This window comes from Desarmillaria tabescens (genome assembly GCF_030435595.1).
Source record: "Desarmillaria tabescens strain CCBAS 213 chromosome Unknown EV420scaffold_125, whole genome shotgun sequence".
NCBI lineage: Eukaryota > Fungi > Basidiomycota > Agaricomycetes > Agaricales > Physalacriaceae > Desarmillaria > Desarmillaria tabescens.
In genome coordinates this window covers 92,385-103,928 of record NW_026848424.1, presented here as the reverse complement: position 1 = coordinate 103,928, position 11,544 = coordinate 92,385, and the positions used below count along the sequence as shown (strand labels likewise).

At 45.9% G+C, this 11,544-nt stretch overlaps 3 protein-coding genes across 3 annotated transcripts; 2 read left to right on the top strand and 1 right to left on the bottom strand.

Annotated features, from left to right (window-relative positions):
* Positions 1-3,749: 3,749 nt before the first annotated feature.
* EV420DRAFT_1590354 (uncharacterized protein) lies at positions 3,750-4,635 on the top strand. Its single transcript, XM_060474909.1, has 5 exons — positions 3,750-3,800; positions 3,855-3,964; positions 4,018-4,212; positions 4,270-4,395; positions 4,455-4,635. Exons 2-3 carry the CDS (start codon positions 3,905-3,907, stop codon positions 4,171-4,173), a joined length of 216 nt encoding a protein of 71 aa, XP_060322307.1. The 5' UTR covers positions 3,750-3,800; positions 3,855-3,904; the 3' UTR covers positions 4,174-4,212; positions 4,270-4,395; positions 4,455-4,635.
* A 414-nt stretch (positions 4,636-5,049) lies between these two features.
* Positions 5,050-5,874, bottom strand: EV420DRAFT_1487493 (uncharacterized protein; the record flags this gene model as incomplete). Its single annotated transcript, XM_060470528.1, has 5 exons — positions 5,050-5,094; positions 5,167-5,225; positions 5,328-5,410; positions 5,514-5,691; positions 5,745-5,874. The coding sequence occupies 5 exons, from the start codon at positions 5,872-5,874 to the stop codon at positions 5,050-5,052; spliced, it is 495 nt and encodes a 164-aa protein (XP_060322306.1).
* A 799-nt stretch (positions 5,875-6,673) lies between these two features.
* EV420DRAFT_238303 (uncharacterized protein) lies at positions 6,674-7,858 on the top strand. Its single transcript, XM_060481343.1, has 4 exons — positions 6,674-6,860; positions 6,915-6,980; positions 7,038-7,126; positions 7,183-7,858. Exons 3-4 carry the CDS (start codon positions 7,056-7,058, stop codon positions 7,847-7,849), a joined length of 738 nt encoding a protein of 245 aa, XP_060322305.1. The 5' UTR covers positions 6,674-6,860; positions 6,915-6,980; positions 7,038-7,055; the 3' UTR covers positions 7,850-7,858.
* Positions 7,859-11,544: the final 3,686 nt, after the last annotated feature.

The following is an 11,544-nucleotide window of genomic DNA, read 5'->3' as shown; positions in this document are numbered from 1 at the left end:
ATTGACGGAGATCAGGTTCCTCGGACTTGCCTGTAGTAGTGAACTCCTCAGCCATCCCAGCCTGATCGATACCATTACGAGGCGCTGGCGCAAAGTCTGCTATTAATCCATCAGGAACACGTCATTCATAGTAGGATTAGTACGTTAATATGTACCTTCAACGACACAAATAATGTCTATTTGGATAGATGAATGATGATAGAATATTTTGGTCGATGGATACTACGCCGGGATGCAACCGGGATGGGTAATGATAATTGAATGATAAAGCACTCCATATAGTACATAAATAATAACAATAGTAGAATGCAATAATCCTTTGTAGGCACTTGCCGCAGTGGTAGTGCCTGCTATATGTACGCTCACTGTCTTCTAAATTTTTTTTCGCCGTAGTCCTGGGAGGTCGTGCATTCGAATCCATGCCAGAGCACAAAAGGAAAATACACTTATCTGATGTGCTTCAATAACTCTGGAATATACATTTTACGATGATCTCACAGAGATGCCAGGTCTCCGAGTTATCTCATGTATGAAATCTCTTCCTTGGTTTAGCATGGAAGTTCATAAGAAAGAATGGCTTTAATCCACGAAGGTACTATTTTGACTCGCCTTTGAAGACCCATTGGCCTTTCAGTGCTAGGAGAAGACGATAGCAACACTATCCTCATCTACAGTATATTCCCTTATTCACGCGTGAAATGACAGGATAAATGAACATTGTCGCGTGGAATCCAACCCCAAATTGTCATCAGAGAAGTCAAATACCCTCTGTGGATGATCTTCCGTTGACCTATGACAGCCTTAATGTAGACTCGACAGAAATAGTACAATCCCAACTAATGAGACTGGTCGGAAATGCCCCACAAAAAAAACAGCACAACAAAGAATCGCCAAAATGAAGAAAACATGGGAAAAGTAGTACATAGGTCCCAATATTACTACTGAATAATCGGATGTGTGATCTTAGCTCTAGACCGCTTCACAATAAAGATGCATACATGCGACGTTGAGTTTTGTGAACTAGGGACCTGATAATACGGTAAGGAAAGGACAGGAATCGATGCGGAGCGAACAAAAGAAAACATCGGCACCATTCAACAGCATAGCTTTCCGCAGGAGGAAGGAGGCTACCCTTCACGAGTTGCCAAGTCACAGAACATGCAGGTCCTATCCTCTTCATTCGAATCGACTACGACTTCGGTGACGAGTCGATCAGATAGCTTAAAAGGTCTTACCTATCAATACTGTCTCTTCCTGAGGATACGAGCAGCGACCACTTACAAATGAACATTGCTTGTTGTGTAGCAAGACTAGGAATTGAAACCAGGTCTCCATCTTTCCGACGGCCCGCATGCCTTGGCAGAGGAAAAGATGCATTGCGTATTCAGCCTTGCCTTTAGCGAGGATGGTTGCCACGATTTATACTTGCTCTGGGTGTCGTATGATTAATGGATGTCTGAAAGAAGGGGACGCGTTAAGTTCAGTCAGTCGCCTGCAAGAAAAGCTGTGCTCCCGGGGCAAGGTTGTAGGTGAAACACCAGTCATATCTGCTTGTCCTCGTTCGCTAACTCTTCCGGAGATCCAAATAAGCAACGAAGTCGTATATGATCTGGTCGAAAATAGCAGATATCGAACTAGGTTCTTCCGTAATCTAAATTTCAGAATAAGCGAAGAGGAATACAGTCACGTAACAGAAGGTGCCGACGATGAAAAGAAATAAACGACAGCAGCACACACTGTTGTGCGGTATTGAACCGCAGTATATTTTGGCGAAGATTTTTGATTTACGGCAGCCTTTATATAGATTCGTTAGCGAGGTATAACACAGAGCAATTAATCTGGCCTAAAATTGGATGATAGCGTTCGTACAAATAAAATTTCCCTATGAAAACTGGCGACGGAGAATCGTTACACTGGATACTCGGTCCTGAAAGATTTTGAGGTCTTAGCTCTAGTCATGCAAAACGATAAAGCTACATATGTGTCTGCGCCTTCGCATCTCATAAGTCCCGGGAAGATTTTTAAAAAAAGGGCCTACACAGGTAACAGAGTGAATCCAAGTCCGAACGAGAATCAATTAACGACCCACCAATAACCATACAATGAAGGAAAGTAAACGCTTACCACTTGAGAGCCGCGGAAGCAATATAACGCTCAGGTCTGATCATACATTGTTTGAATCACAGAGAGCTTCGAGAAACAGTCAATCTGTTAGTGTTTCAGCGGGGAAAAGCTCTGATCAGGCTGGCAAGCCGGGAAGATAGATAGATGTTACCGATTGATACTAACTTTCCTTGGTTATAAGTCATAGGATGATCGATAGTCCTGCTTCTATGAGAAGAAAAGATAATTCGTCTCATCGAAAACACTTGACATGGGAAGAAAGACCTACATGATAGCTACACCGTGCCGAGATGGAATATAGAGATGCCGTCTCATCCCACCACTTGTCAATCTCGTATTATCTCAAAACCGAGTTCATCTTCCCCTCTTCTTTTCCTTGAGACAGACCGTACCACTACAGCATCAGTATGCACGCTCTTGGGTGTTGTAGAAGTATTATCCACGGTACACGCGCCTCCGAAGGCTCCGCGTGGACAAAATATTCGGTGAGCTTGGCTTAAGCAATGATCTGACACGTTGCTCAAAACCAGATCCAGATCTCATGCTTCCGCGCGGGTTTGAACTATTAACTACTCAGACCGTGTATTATACCATTGATACAAGGTGGCCTTACTCCTCCATGCACATCACGAAAGAAATCGACAACAAGATTGACTCAGATTTAGCGAGTGAAACGAACACTGTTAACTAAACGCCTTTCTACTCGTGGGATATAGGGATGCGATATGAACCGTCCTACATCGATGTAAACCTGGAATGAGAAAGATGATTTTCGATATCATTCTCATAGCGTAGAGCGCCCGACATATCATCAATGAAAAACGCATGATGGCATCATTAACTCAGCGGTACGGAGTCGAACCATGTTGTGTACAAGACACCGCCCGTTCATGCCACTGAGCGAACGTGCTATGGCTCTGTAACTTCCTCCAGAAACGTATGTTGTGTCCCAGCAATAACTGAATGCGACGATGCGTGAAGCAAGCCCGAGGTTCCCGGAAGCAGTATAGGCAGCAGAGTGTGGATACCCTATAGAGAAGCCTTAGATAGAATAGAAGATGGAATAGTTCCGACCTGTCCACCTTCGTAAAGAAGCTCGCTACAAACTGAAGACGAGACTCAGTGCTAATCATGATTTTAGGACCGCATCCAATAACGTACCTTTGTCAGCAAAAACGGATGTATTCCATATGCTGAACATCCAGAGTTCCTCGCGATTCATACTCTATAATCGTTATAGAAAAAGCGAAGAAATAGATGGACAGTGTGTGCGTACCCATTCCATTTCGACTGTAATCGCGAAGTGCAGAAATCCGAGGTAATGAGGAACTCTTCGTTTGAACTAGCTGTAGCGGTTCTAATGCCTTGAAATTTGAAATGAATCGAAAATCGTCGCGAGAACTCCAAAATATGTGAAACAGTTGGTGCGGACGTTAGTATTGTGAGATCCATATGCCCCGAATCTAGTTACACTATACAGAAAATAGTTAGATAGAAAAAATTGGCGACATGGAGCCCTTGACGCAGGATATCCATCAAGTAGTGGAATAAACAAACGCAGACGACGTGAGGTGGCATTACAGATCCTTCAGTGTTATGCCTCTCAATTCTCGGCTCATGATTACGCAGAAGACTTGAAAACAGTGTGATCATTAACTAGAAATACAGAATACAATCTAATTTATAGTAAGTCAGATAGGGCATCATGAACATGAAGCATACGAACGTACCGTGCGTACACTAAGGAACGCTGGAAGGTAGGTGGGTAGGATTACGTGACATGGTCCATCAGCGACGCCGAGCAGTATTGTTCACGATGAATCTGTTGTCATGCCTTCTTCTGTATCGAAGGTATGAGATGTAGGATTGTATGAACAGAACGGGGGAACTGACCCGGAAAAGAGATGCTCCTCGAAAAGGGAAACGGGACGTAACACACTGGGCGTCAAGCCAAGGCAAGTGAGGCAGACGTTCATGGGTATTCGAGTAAGAGTATTGAAAGACGATGCATGCCAAAAAGCATCGTCAAGAACCAGCGATGTTCTCTAGCGCGGCCCATTCCGTCCATCGAGTAGGGGTAAGAAGCATCTGCAGAGGCAAAAGCATGAGGAAGATTCAAAAGGTTCTAGAACGACAAGGGCTCACCAGCACCATCCTCAACACTTCCTAGAAATTCCATCTCATCCTGGCGCCATGGAATTATACGTCGCCGACGAAAATAATGACTTTGATCGGATGGGGTCGTAGGCGACGGGGACGACGTACTTGCAGCTACAGTACAAGAGTCACATCAGTAAATGGTTGGCGAGGCTTAGGTTTCTCGGACTTGCCTGTCTGTAGTGGATTCCTCCGCCATCCCAGCTGGCATCGATGTCATTACTAGGCGCTAGGAGCCTGATGCGTCGCATCTGAGTCCATGGTGGATGTTCGTCCGAAGATATATACAGAAACGAGAGAAACACGTTAAGTATGCGAGATGGGCCCGTGAAGTGAGAGCATAGTGAAGGTAAGTGGGAGAGGAAGGAAGCCCAGGTCGGACTATCAAATACGGTGGCTGTACCCCGGACACCACGTGCACGGGCCCGCGACGCGACTTCGTGGGAACTGCGGATCAAAATGATTGCATCTTTCTTCCTCGAGGTAGCATGAAACCGAAGCCGTCGGCATATTCTGTTTGTTCGCCGAGTTCTGGTTCCTTGACTCTCCTCTTCGTCCTTACCACAACCTAGGTATGTCCTTTGTTTGTCGCTGTAATCCTTCAAGGTGGTCATTCTGTGCACATAGAATAAATTTTACATTCTATTCATCCTTGCTTCTTGCTGGTCTGAAGTCGAGAAACTGAGAAATTCCCGACAAACTACTTGCTATCCATCGACGCATATCTGGACTGCTACTTTCTCCGTGGATAGCGCCAGGATTGGATAACTACTCCAATAGGGTGATTTCATTGGCCGGAAACCGAATGAGCGACTACACAGTGAAAATGACGACGCATATATGCAGCAGACAGGATTACATGAACGCACCAATACTGAGTCGTACCTTTGGAAAGATGCTCAATCGCGTTCCAAATCCTTGGTGACCGAGGTTATCACTGAGGACTGGGGAGAAAAAAAAGATAGCGTACTACTGTGCTTCGCCTCCTTCACAAAAAGATGTCTCTTCCTATTGATGTGCAGAAGGGTTAGGGCTTCGCACCGTACCGTCGACGGTATACGGCCGTATAGCCACGGTACAGTGACGGGCGACGGCTGGTCCGTATACCGTACCGTCAAGATTCTTAGAACTAGGTTGACGGTACAGTACGGGTATATAGACGGCCGTGACGGTCGTCAATACGGCCGTAAGGTAGTAGGGAAATGTATTACTCGTACAGAAAGTACACCTACAGTTTGACAGCACTATCTAAGAGTTCATTGACAGCTGTATGAGCTAGATGTAGGCGGTGCTTGACCAACATCAATACTACAGGCTTGATGGAGACCCCGTATTCATCCAGCTTCTCAGCCTCAAGAGCGTCTTTCATCCGGCCTGCCTTTCCGGTACGTTGTCCACGGCCAAGAGGTTCTGTTCAAGATCAATGACTAGTCAAAGCATGAGAGACATTGAATGATACGTACCTGATGCTTGGGGCTTGGAGGCAGCTTCAGGTCCTGCCATTGGCACATCGTCGTCCACATCGTGATAAAAGTTGATTTTCGAAGGGGATTTCAAGTTTCCATCAGCGTCGAGGGCGCACTGACCTGCCATGATGCTCAGAATGGGGTGGTAAATCTGCGAAAAAAAAGTACTATTTTATAAACTCCTCTGGGTTAAAATTGAGCCATATTTGACAGGTGCACCGGCCACCCGTGCGCAATGTATTTTGAAATATGAGCGGAGAGTAAAGGGATGAAACAGGAGTAGGGCAGAGGCAGCAGAAGTAGGGAAGAACAAGTATTTGTGCCTGCCATAAGAATGAGAGCTTTATGTGAGTGAGCGAAACAAGAGCTGGCTGTAGCGTTGAAGAGATCGCAGTGCCAGTGCATCGTGGTAGGATGTTGAGCACATGGTAAACACATATACACCGTGATCTGATGAGGGTTATTTTTAAACAACCTACACGGCCGTCGAGTGCCGTATAACGGCCGTCTTTATACGGTTGTTAACGGGCGACGGGATATCCGTATACCGTCCGTGTCTGGGCAAAGTATTTTGCCAGACGGAACGGGTACGGTACCCGTATGACGGCACCCGTATAACCGTACTATACGGTAACGGTGCGAAGCCCTAAGAAGGGTGAGAATAGCATCGCAGTGTCCATGAGAATCGATCTCGACATCACCAGATTCTGACGAGTAAAGTACCCGCAAACGACGATATGCCACTTGCTTCTACCCCATCGCCATCACCCCAATATAGCTCTCACTTGCAAGCTCTACTGGACTGTCCTCTGTGTCCCTCTACCTATTTCATCAATTTGCTAGGCATCCGATTAGACTTGAAACCATCTTGTAAGTTTAGTTGTATATCTATTCAGAATTTCCTTCATGCGTTTACCCCAGTAGAATGGAAGAGTAGTCAGCCAATCCATGATGCATATCATTTGAATAGCCAATATGCGTGCTTTTCTCCTTCGCGGTCTTGGGCGGCATGGACTCCGATATCAAAACGAGCGCCCATGAATCATATTTCCGCAGTAACTTCGTGGAAATGACAAAGACCGTAGCCAGTGGATGATTCATGCCAGCTGCTTAGTAAACCTCTGCCGAAATATTGTATGTATACATCTCAAACTGAATGCATTACAGTTACAGATTCGCATGATTACTCTTTACAACCCTTCATCCGATTTAGATGATTCATGCTAGCACTTAGTAAGCCTCCCCAGAACTTTTATGTATATAACCCAAGCTGAACAGCATGCTTTACAGTTTCGATAAAGTTCTAGCATGATCACTCTTTACGACCTTCCGACCAAGGCAGCCGATTCCCCAGGAAGTATGAATACCTGGCGGACCAGGTACACATATTTCTCGCTGTGACAGGCATGTTCTGAAACTAACTGATTGATGTTAGGTATGCCCTGAACCTCAAAAATCTGCCCTACCAGACTGTCTATGTCGAACTACCCGACATCGAGGCTCTCGCCAAAAGGATCGGTGCCGCCCCCACCAGCACAAAGTCCGATGGCGTTTCCCCTTTCTACACCCTCCCGATCATCCAAGATGACTCCACTGGGGCTGTCGTCTCCGACTCTGCCGCCATAGCAGCCTACCTGGACAAGACATACCCAACTTCCGGGCCTGTACTCATTCCTCCCGGGACCATGACCCTCCAACTCGCCTTCTCCGATACAGTGACCGGCATTTTCAGTCCTTTCCAACCATTCTTCATCTCGGGAATAATGGCAAACACGAACGATGCGACGGCAGTGTATTTCTCCAAAACGAGACTGGGCGGGACTCTCAAGGTGGAGGCGCCGAAAGGGGAAGAGATAGAGAAGCTACGGGCTAGTGCTAAGGAGAATTTTGGGAAAATGAGCAAGTGGTTCGAGGATAACGGGGGTGACTTTGTTATGGGGAAGGAACCGTGCTTCGCAGACACGGTGATTTGTGGGTATTTGTGGTTCACGAGGAGAATGGTTAGGGAGGAGAGTGAGGAATGGAAAGATATCGTTACTTGGAATGACGGCAGGTGGGGAAGGTACCTGGAAATTTTCAAGCCGTATGAAAAGATTTTGTAGGCGAGAACGTGAAATCACTACTCAGTTCCACTTGAATATTTCTTCATAGAGAACTGTGCCCTCTTTCCTGTAAGGAGATTCCGCTTGTTGTAAAAAAAAATGGCTTGTTTTGCGTGCTACAGTGGTGTGCTCCCTGAGGGGATTTTGTGCTCGCATGCTTTTGGCTTTGTACCACTCTCTTACCTGCAGTATTCCAGACTCAAGTCTAGCGACAGGCATGGAAACAAAGGATCGTAACAACTATGCAGGTCGCACACTGATACTTAATGGCATCCTCAACAAGTTAGGTATCTCCATCCAACTGCGAACTCAGATGAAACGTGTTTAGCCATTTGGGTCAGGCGTGGTATTTTACTGATCCAAACGTTTTGAAATGTTGTCCACTATGTGTAACGGTTCCATCACGCTAAGAATCGGAATTGTTGTCTTGTCTGCATTAGATAATTATCCACTGGTGGCTAATTGGTATCCTTGGTTGTGTTTAATTGCGCCTTGTAGCCAATGACCTCAGTTTGAATCTGACAGGGTGTGTCACAAGTTGGGATATAGATACTTTTTACCAGAAGATTCAGAAATCTGGCAGAAGACTTGACTCTTGAGATCTGAACGTTCGTTTTCACACTGTCGAGACAAAGCCTCTTGGCCCTCAGGCTATCAGTACAAGGGATCCGTACCACATGATCCCCATGTGGTAGGCTGTGGTTTGCCAAGGTGAAGACGGAACTGAAAATTGAATGTGCTGTCCTAGTTTTCGATCCTTGGTCCTGTTCTGAGGATGACGTGACCATAGCTTGTTAAGCATTCTCGGGTCTAGGTGTATCCCAATATACGATGCTACGACATCGGAAGAGAGTGCTTGGGTATCCCTTGTGAATGCCTTACAGTATTCGGATCGGGCGCAGTTCTTCTTCCTCTGCGCCGAGCCTGGGAGTGGTAATAAATGTTGGCGACCATCATGGGAGCAAGTAATGACAAGGCTTCCGAGGCTTCCAGACTATGATGATGTGGATAGGCTGTATTTTGGAAGAGTTGACCGGACGGAAGTTGAAGATGCCGACTGGTACACGGGTTACCATATCGACTTGTGCGATGTGTGGAGACTGGGAAACACATCAAAGGAAGGGAGGCCTCGATATGGAATGTTGATCGTCAAAGACGACGCTGGGACACCTTACATATTCGGGATCGTCGCCAAACACGATTATCCTATACCTGATGGTCCATATACACTCATAGGTAATGAACTTTGGCATGACGACAACGTCAACTTAGGCTATGACTGGGTCATCAGGCGGCAAAGACAGGATGGGAAGTTCGAGAAAATTTCGATGTTTGGTATTGATGATGTGCGGAAGCTCATAGACTTTGGAATTGCAAAACATCGTGTTAAAACGGTTCTGTGATGATATAATTAGGTTCAAAGGCTAGTAAAACTTCGTTGATACTGCCGTAGTTCTCTGGTACTCGTAGCCCTAGCTTTGTATTATCACATCTCTTCGCTTGGTTAGCCCTACGATACAGTTCCAATGCAAGTCCAATTTCCGTGCGACAAGGTGGAGAACAACACTGGGATGTTATCTATACTCAACGAAATGGAAATCGTACGGGAACATAGGATTACCTACGGCTTTGGCTAGTTGCTGGTCCCACGAGCTGTCGACTTACACTCGTAATTGTACTTTTGGCCCAAAATGGAACAACGACGTCTAGCTCCGGTCTGTTACCTGCATTGGTTGTGGTCATTAGGTCTAGACATGGAGAATATCATAAATACTCATCTTGACCTAGACGCGTTCCCATCGTCAATGGTCAGATCAAAAGCGTCTTTTTGAAGAAGAATCCTCATGTCATTCCTACCAGGATGAACAGCTTTCTCTCGGATAGCGCTGTTGGCTACCTAATTTTGCGCTGAGTTAGACGAGTCGTCGTATGTTCAGACGGGGGATGAACACGCTGTGTCTGTATACCCTTTCACTTTTTCCCGGCGTTTCGGTCCGACCTATCAAAGCGTAGCTTTACACAGCTCTTCGACATTGGCTTCCAGGTCCATCATCGCCATCCAAAGCTGTAGCTGAGGGATTCTCGCACAGGTAACCTTTCGCGATGTGGTCGTCCATCACTGAGGTGCAAATTTGTTACTAACTCTTGCGATGTTCAGTATTCGTGTATAAAAACAGAAGTTTGAGGACGCCGTGAGAAATGTATTGCTAAATTCAATAGATATCAGTGTTTTGAAGGCTGGATCAAATCGATTATTACTTACCCAGGTGGTACACTCCAAGACAGGGTATGTAATATGATAGTGTTCTCCTCTCGTCACGTCTCGTGCCTTCGCCTCTTGGCAATGCGCTCTACCGGATGGTCGACCCCTTAACTCATAATTAAATAGGTCCTCGTCAGAAATTTCCACAGCTGGGAGAGAAACAAGAGCTTACGCAGACTCCTCCCGAAACGACACAAACTCAATGGAAGGTTCTCCTGAACAATACGCAATGCTCTCAGTTGCTTTGACGGTTCATTGTCTCTCGGTTGAAAAGAGTGTACTTTGTGCCAGAGCGTTACAGTACACTGGGAGTGGGGAGAGGTTGATCGAAGATATTACCGTCCATAAAGGCAAATCCGGAACAATCCGTTCAAGCACGCCAACACTGCAGGAGGGCACCTGGGTGTGGTCTTTTTGTTGTCGAGTAGGTCCATAATGCGTTGACTGCAAGGAAGAGGGAGATATAGAGGTGTAATACACGGACAAGGGATACTCGTCTTCCTTCGCAGTTGTTCTAGGGGTCGAATATAAGCGTGGACAGCTTGTATGAGGAAAGAAGATGAAGGGTTTGATTGTAGGCAAGGCGGTATACGCTATTGATATTGTGGTGTTGCATGGGAGGTATTGTCATCGAAAATGAAGGATCTGATACATGGATATGTGAGTAGATCCGAGGTACAGATGGGGAGAACGTTGAGGTGGAGCCTCGTCTCGAGCGCCGTTTCGCATCGATGAGAGTAGCCATGCCATATGGTGCTTTAATATTGTGAGAGAATTGGTGGTAAATTGTGACGTCGCGATAGTAGGCTAAATAAAATATGAATTTGACCGTATTGGCGACTCAGAGTCATGAGGGCGAAATGTTATGAACTGTGAACAGATGGGAAGGTATATTGTGCAGACAATGAACAGCCTCCGAGAGCAGGGCACTGTACTTTCAAATATGTGTTTGTAGTCTGCCCTTCTTTATCCATGGAGAGAGCAAAGTTATGGTAATTCGCGATGATAATTATTGGGGGTTCGACACGGTGTGTACGTGGACTGTCGCGATGAGGTAAATAAAATATCAGTGGAGCGATAAATGAGTGTACTTGCTTCATAATCTCCCTTTCTGGTCCCTGTCCTTTGACTCAGACTCTGGAATCGTTCAAAGGCAATTCAGCACAGACATGCGCAGATACAGTACGAAGGAAAGACCTTGTACGAGTCAGAGTCCGATGTAGAATCGTGGTACTGATTCTTTGACTTTCCTGTTCAGTTGATAAACTGTATTGCATGAGATTCCGAGGAATATTACAGGAGAACAAACTTACCTAACAGTTTGCGGAAAGAAGGTTGATTTAGCAGCACACGACGAGTGGTACATATTACGATCTGTGATGCCTGGCAAAAAAACGAGACTGAAACAGTGGAGAGGGAAGAGAGGGCTTTC

Bases quoted from the DNA above. Each gene is read 5' to 3' on its own strand.
- EV420DRAFT_1590354 (XM_060474909.1), top strand. From the start codon at position 3,905: ATGGTCCATCAGCGACGCCGAGCAGTATTGTTCACGATGAATCTGTTG. The intron at 3,965-4,017 runs CTGTATCGAAGG...GGGGGAACTGAC, and splicing joins ATCTGTTGTCATGCCTTCTT to CCGGAAAAGAGATGCTCCTC.
- EV420DRAFT_238303 (XM_060481343.1), top strand. From the start codon at position 7,056: ATGATCACTCTTTACGACCTTCCGACCAAGGCAGCCGATTCCCCAGGA. The intron at 7,127-7,182 runs GTACACATATTT...GATTGATGTTAG, and splicing joins ATGAATACCTGGCGGACCAG to GTATGCCCTGAACCTCAAAA.